Below are 7,164 nucleotides of genomic sequence, written 5' to 3'. Positions count from 1 at the left end.
AGATCAAAGCGCTACCCGGAAATTATATCTTTTCCCATAAGTCATTTTTAAATTAAAGTGTAATTGCGCTTTCTTAATTTGTTGCCGATGAATGGATATGTCTCATTCAATTTGATCAAATTAAGAAAAAACTGAATCCCCTTAAAATAATGAAAAATCTTGGCAAAAGTTAAATTCAATGTCGTACATTTTATTTTTAGACATTGCATTTTGTAAATAGGTGATTAACGTAAAACTTGCAATTTTAAAAGCAATCTTTGGTAGCCATTACGAGAGAGAGAGAGAGAGAGAGAGAGAGAGAGAGAGAGAGAGAGAGAGAGAGAATTTTGAAATGAAATATAACTCGAATCAATGGATACTTCTTTTAATCCCATTTTTCATGTATTGTATTAGTTAACATTTTAAAGGAATACTGAATAAAACAAAATTCGTATAATATATATATTAAGTAACTACCTGTTAGTTTATTGAAATTAAGTGGCTTACATGATACACACACGTCTTTTTTTTTATCAACCAGAAAAGTAATAACAGAAAATATCGAAGTCTTAAATTAAGTTTTCCTGTCTTCAAGGGGAGATCATTTTGATCGGTCACGTGGCTGACGGGATTTGGGTGCAATTATGACATTGAGACGTAAATCGAACTTTGTATTGAGTTTGTGTATTGAACACGTTCCGGTGGGTGAACACAGTCAATTGTTTTTGCTTTCTTCGGGATCGGTGGGCGTTACCTTTTGCAATGCTATTGTTCAATGACAGGCGTAAAACATTTCATCCAGAAGAGAAATTTTACCACCTGTTTGAAATCGATTGTACTAGTCATTTTTGTTTACTTTCAGAACATGTAGGTTTACTTAAACACAAACCTTAAAGAGCTATCCTTTCTCAAAGCAGCTGTTCTGTAACAGTTTGAATTGCCGCTATTAGAATACTTGTCAATATTTATTGAATACGTCACAAAGCATGTTTAAGGTTCCTCGACACACCAAAATTTTATTTTATGGATCGATAGAGAATCTTTTTTGAAACATGATTCCACAAAACAGAGATCAATATCGGCTTTCAGTTATTTTATACGAATTTTTTTGTATTTTTTCAGTGAAATAGGAAAAACTGTTTTGCAGACAAACAGAATATATTAGAGCTTAAAACTTGTTGTCAATTAATGTGTAATATAATCATAAATAAATGCATGCCAAAGATCGTTTGGTCAAGTGTTTAATTTTTTAATTAAAAAAATATTTCTGAAAATCAAAATTGTAATTCTTTAATATCTTTTTAACCTATGGATAAAATTTTAAAAATAACATATAGTCACATAAACTATTTACTAAACAATGATATTTTACAAAGAAATTGAAACGAAAATGCGAAATTTTGGAAAAATTGCTATTTATCAAATTTGAACCGATCCCGATTGAAAAAAAAACTGATCCCGATCAGAATTATTTTAAAATTGAAATTTTACAAATAAACTGCAGTTTTTTCTCTGTAATTTATATAAATTATAAAGTTAGAAAATGACGAAACCATTTTACAGCTATACAACCTGAAATTTTTGCAAAATTCTGATTCATTCTAACTTTATGTGATTTTCCATTTATACTTTAATTTCACTATTTGGTTTCAATTTCTTGTTGAAATATGATTGTACAGCAATTGTTAAAATGCGAGTAACAGTTTATCTGCAGTTTTTATCCATAGAGTTAAAAAATATCTACTATCCTTGTCACATTAAAATTCATCATTGTATATATTTAGTTTCGTATTTTAACTTAACCACATATCCCGTGGTGAGCCCCTTAGTATTTTAGTCTTACGTATTTGTAAATACCCATATTGAACCTCAGTTCACCGGGCTTTAAACCCACCAGTCCGTGCAGTATCAGTTTGGACGCGGCAGTCCAGAGGGAAGGACGCACTTATACTTCTCTCGTGCATACCATCCAGTCACTATGTATTTTGTTAATAGAGATAGCTGTGTGCTAACTCTGAAGTGAACCTGGTACTGGTTTTTTCTAAGGTCCCTTGTTCCATCTTTTGTGTAAACCACTTTCATCGATGGTGGCCGAGTATTGGTGACGTCTTGTGTAGACCAAGTGGCCAGTAGAGAACATTGTCTATTGGAGGACCTCACCAGTCCATTCTTGTCAAGACCAAGTGGCAATAGACAACAGTGGAGGACCTTACCAGTTCCCATACTAGGACAATTACTTTCAATGTGTATCAATTCAAACTATATTAAATATGTAAAAACAATGTAAAAATATTGTCTTAGTCTTTGTCTTACAGTAAATATAAATTTTAGTTAATTCCGCTCGAAAATCTGTGACAAATTGGTGTCAGAAGTGGGATACATTCCCCAATATCTTTGTATTAAAAAAAAAAATTGTAAAGTTTTTCTGAAAAAAAAACTACGGAGTGTTCAATTTGTTTGTTGACCGTTTTGTTTTGTTCCATGTTATTCATGTTCATTGTTCTTTATGTTGTTTCAGTTTGTGTGTACCATTGGCCTTTTGTGTGTGTTCTGTGTTGTACAAAATCAGCCGTGTACTGGTTGTTTGGGACCTTGGAAAAATGCTAACCAGAGTTGGACCTGTCTCAGTAAGTCGGAACCTTCTGGTAACTGCAGAGTAGTAAGCTATTTTGTGTTTCGTGAAACTGGATGTATTTGTTTTCGCGATGTATTGTGTATCATAGCTACTGGTGGTTTTGAGTTAGTCACATGTGAAGTGAGGTTCAAGTTAATTTATTCTTGCACCGATAGTTTCATGTCAAACATGGATGATTTGAATGAGTTAAAAGCATTTGGTGAGGGATTAGGTCTTAAGGATACTGCTCTGGCAGATTTTATTAAAGAACAGCAAGCTATTAGAAGAGATGAGAGACAAGCTCAGAGAGAGTTGGAAAAGATTAAGATGCATGCTCAAGCGGACGCTGAGAGAGAGAAATATAATTTTGAGCTAGAGAGAGAGAAAGTGAAGATTGACATTGAGAAAATGAAATTAGAGCAACACTCTTATATTGCAAGTGAGTCAAAATCTTACGATAGTCATGTGTCCGCTAAGATTCCCAAACTCCCTTTCTTTGACGATTCTCACGATGAGATGGATAGTTATCTTTTAAGATTTGAAAGGTACGCTGAAGCTCAGCGTTGGGATAGATCGGATTGGGCAATAAATCTTAGTGCTTTATTAAAGGGGAAAGCTTTAGATGTTTATGCGTTGATGCCCAAAACTGACGCCCTTGACTACAATACCCTAAAGACAGCATTACTCAGACGCTTTGAATTGACAGATGACGGTTTTAAAAAGAAATTTCGATCATGTAGGCCAGATCCTAGTGAAACATTTTCCCAGTTTGCTGTTCGGTTGAGTAGTTATTTTGATAGGTGGATTGAAATGGCAAAGGTTTCCAAATCATTTGAAGACTTGTATGATCTTATGTTACGCGATCAATTTTTACATGTGTGTAGTCAAGATTTGAAACTATTTTTAAAGGAAAGATTACCCGAGAATTTGACAAGAATGGCAAACTTGGCTGATCAGTATAAAGATGCTCGTGACCTGAATGCACTCCAAGCTACGGGTAAGGGTAAGATGCCTTTAGCAAAAAAAGTTGATCAGGTGAAGAAAACAGATGTAGGTGAGAACAAGCATGTACCTAATGATAAGAAAAGGTTCATTCCAAAGACAGAGCGTAAGTGTTACAAATGTCATAGGTACGGACACATTGCACCAGAATGTAAGTCTAGAACATCGTTTAATAACGTTTCTAATGCAGTGCAAGACGCTGGATCCTCAGAGCAAAAGGTTTGTTTTGTTAGCACAATGCCTACTGATTCTATTGTAGATTCCAGAGTATCTTCTTCTCCAATGACAATGTCATCATCTTGTCAGAAGAACTCGTCTTTTAACATGCCTTTATCTGCAGGGTATGTTAACAATGTCCCTGTGACGGTACTAAGAGATACTGGGTGTAGTGGTATTGTTGTTAAAATGAGCAAGATACAGGAGGAAAACCTTATAGTTGGTAAGAAACAGACTTGTATTTTAGCAGATGGATCTAAGGTATCTGTCCCGATTGCCGATGTGTCCATCGATACGCCATTTCTGAAAGGTCAGTATGAGGTATGGTGTATGGAGAATCCTGTGTACGACTTGATAGTTGGTAACGTTCCAGATGCCAAACCAGCAGATCAACCAGATCCAGATTGGCAGGTAAATGCTGTTGAGACTAGGCAACAGAAACGTGACAAGAGTAAACCATATCCTCAACTTAAGGTTCCAGACATGATTACTGAAGATATCAATCCGATGACAATTAGGGATGCGCAGGAGGATGATCATTCTTTGAAAAAGGTACGTGAAAATGTAGAGAACAATCTCTCTCAGGTTAAGAAAAATGGTAAAGTGAGTTGGTTTAAGAAAAACGACCTTATGTTTAGACAGTACAGTACTCATGTGGGAGATAGGGAAAAGACTTATTCTCAATTAGTTGTTCCCGATAAATTCCGAAACCAGGTAATGAAACTTGCACATGATTCACTACTAGCAGGTCATTTAGGAACACAGCGTACTTTAGCGAGAGTAACGTCAGAATTCTGGTGGCCAGGAATCCAGAGTGATGTGCGAAGATTTTGCCAGTCTTGTGACATTTGTCAGCGCACAGTTCACAAAGGTAAGATTAAGAAAGTACCTCTTGAACGAATGCCACTCATAGACGAACCGTTCCAGAGAGTTGCTGTTGACCTGGTGGGCCCTCTTTCTCCAATCACAGACAAAGGTAATCGCTATATTCTCACTTTAGTGGATTATGCTACTCGCTATCCTGAAGCCATAGCACTTCCCAGCATCGAAACAGAGAGAATTGCAGAGGCTCTATTTGAAATGTTCTCGAGAATTGGTATACCTCGTGAAATGTTGACAGATATGGGAGCTCAGTTTACTTCCGCATTAATGTCAGAGGTAAGTCGCCTTATTTCTCTTAGTCAGCGGACAACAACCCCGTATCATCCTAGCTGTAATGGGTTGGTGGAACGATTCAACGGGACCTTAAAGCAGATGTTGAAGCGACTCTGTTCCGAGCAACCAAAAGATTGGGACAAGTACCTAAGTGCTGTGCTGTTTGCCTACCGAGAAGTGCCACAGGAGAGTCTTGGATTCTCACCCTTTGAGTTGGTATATGGTAGATCAGTTCGTGGACCTATTTCCATATTGAAGGAGTTGTGGACAAACGACATACCAGATCCAAACGTCAAGACAACATACCAATATGTGTTAGATCTCAAGGACAGACTCCAGTCTATGGCTGAACTTGCGAAAGAGAGTCTGGAAAAGTCGTCTACCAGATACAAGAAACACTATGACAGGAAAACTAGAACTAGAAGTCTAAAGGTAGGAGATAAAGCTCTTGTTCTTTTACCGACTGACAATAACAAATTATTGCTTCAGTGGAAAGGACCATTTGTGGTCACAAAGAAAGTCAACAGAGTTGATTATCAGTTAGATATGCAAGGTAAGACAAAAACCTTTCATATAAATCTTTTAAAAAAGTACATTGAGAGACCAATTTCAGATGTTGCTTCAGTGACGGAAGATGCAGGTGTTCTTGGTTTAGTGAACGCAGCAGTAGTTGATTGCGTAGATGATGAGGACCAAGATGGACAGTTAGATGAGTACCCTCAATCACAGGTTAGTGTAAGCACAGTAAACATTAACCCATCATTGTCATTAGAGAGCAAGGACAGATTGATGAAGTTGCTTTTTAAGTTTGATGATGTTTTTCAAGACAGTCCTGGTATCACAAGTGTACTTGAACATGAAATTAGAACGACAAGTGCCAAACCGATTCATGTCAAAAATCGTCAGATACCATATTCAATGGAGGAAACAGTAAACAAAGAGGTGAGTGACATGTTGAAGATGAACATTATTGAATCTTCTGACTCCCCGTATTGTTCCCCAGTTGTTATCGTGCCCAAGAAAGATGGAACAAACAGGTTCTGTATAGATTTTCGCCTGTTAAATAATCAGACCATATTTGATTCAGAGCCAATGCCAGATGCTGATGAAATGTTTTCCAAACTTGCAGGACATAAATTCTTTTCAAAAATTGATCTATCAAAAGGGTACTGGCAGGTTAAGTTAACAGATGATTCAAAACCAAAAACAGCCTTTAGAACAGGTAAGGGTTTGTTTCAGTTCAGGGTCATGCCCTTTGGGTTAGTTACGGCTCCGGCCACATTTTCAAGATTAATGCGCAAAGTCTTGCATGGAATGGAGAATGTAGACAATTTCATAGATGACATTTTGGTGTACACAAAGTCTCTAGATCATCATTTTGTTGTATTAGATGAGCTTTTTCAGCGATTGCGGACAGCAGGTCTGACAGCAAAACCAGGTAAATGTTCACTGGCCTATTATAATATTGACTGTCTCGGACATGTAGTGGGTAATGAGGAGTTGAAGCCAGACTTTGACAAGGTTGAAGCTATATGTAATGCCCCTATCCCTGTTACGAAAAAACAGTTAAGGTCATTCCTTGGTTTAGTGGGGTTTTACCGGAAATTTGTGCCCAATTTTGCTCAAATCGCGTCACCATTGACTGACTTGACCAAAAAAGGTTTACCCACTAAGTTGAAATGGGAAGATGCTCACAATTTAGCATTTCAGACGTTAAAAGCTTCACTTACTAAGTGTCCCATATTGAAACTTCCTGATATCAAGGAGACTTTCATTCTACAGACGGACGCTTCAGACAGAGGTCTAGGTGCAGTTCTTTTACAAGAAGAACTTGGTCAGAAACTCCCAATTGCTTATGCTAGTAGAAAGCTAAGAGATAGTGAGTGCAAGTATGCAACTGTTGAGAAAGAGTGCTTGGCATTTGTATGGGCAATTCAGAAATTCCAGAAGTATTTGTATGGACATGAGTTCATTTTAGAGACAGATCATAGCCCACTTGTGTACTTAAATAAGGCTAAGGTCACTAACCCTAGACTTATGCGCTGGGCGCTTAGTTTGCAACCTTACAGGTTTACTATACATGCAATTAAAGGTAAAGACAATGTGGGTGCAGACTACCTAAGTCGTTTGATGTAAATATGTTTACTTTCAGTATTTTAAAATTTTAATGGGTTTTTCAGTACTTCGTACTTCTCTAA

The 7,164-nt window shown here is 36.9% G+C and overlaps 1 protein-coding gene across 1 annotated transcript; it reads left to right on the top strand.

Annotated features, from left to right (window-relative positions):
• The first annotated feature begins 2,782 nt into the window (after positions 1–2,782).
• On the top strand, positions 2,783–7,102 carry LOC128164869 (uncharacterized). The gene has a single exon (XM_052828923.1). The coding sequence runs from the start codon at positions 2,783–2,785 to the stop codon at positions 7,100–7,102; it is 4,320 nt and encodes a 1,439-aa protein (XP_052684883.1).
• Positions 7,103–7,164: the final 62 nt, after the last annotated feature.

Source organism: Crassostrea angulata, chromosome 10 (assembly GCF_025612915.1).
Source record: "Crassostrea angulata isolate pt1a10 chromosome 10, ASM2561291v2, whole genome shotgun sequence".
NCBI lineage: Eukaryota > Metazoa > Mollusca > Bivalvia > Ostreida > Ostreidae > Magallana > Magallana angulata.
The sequence above is the reverse complement of the archived record's forward strand: the minus strand, read 5'-3'. Positions and strand labels throughout refer to the sequence as shown.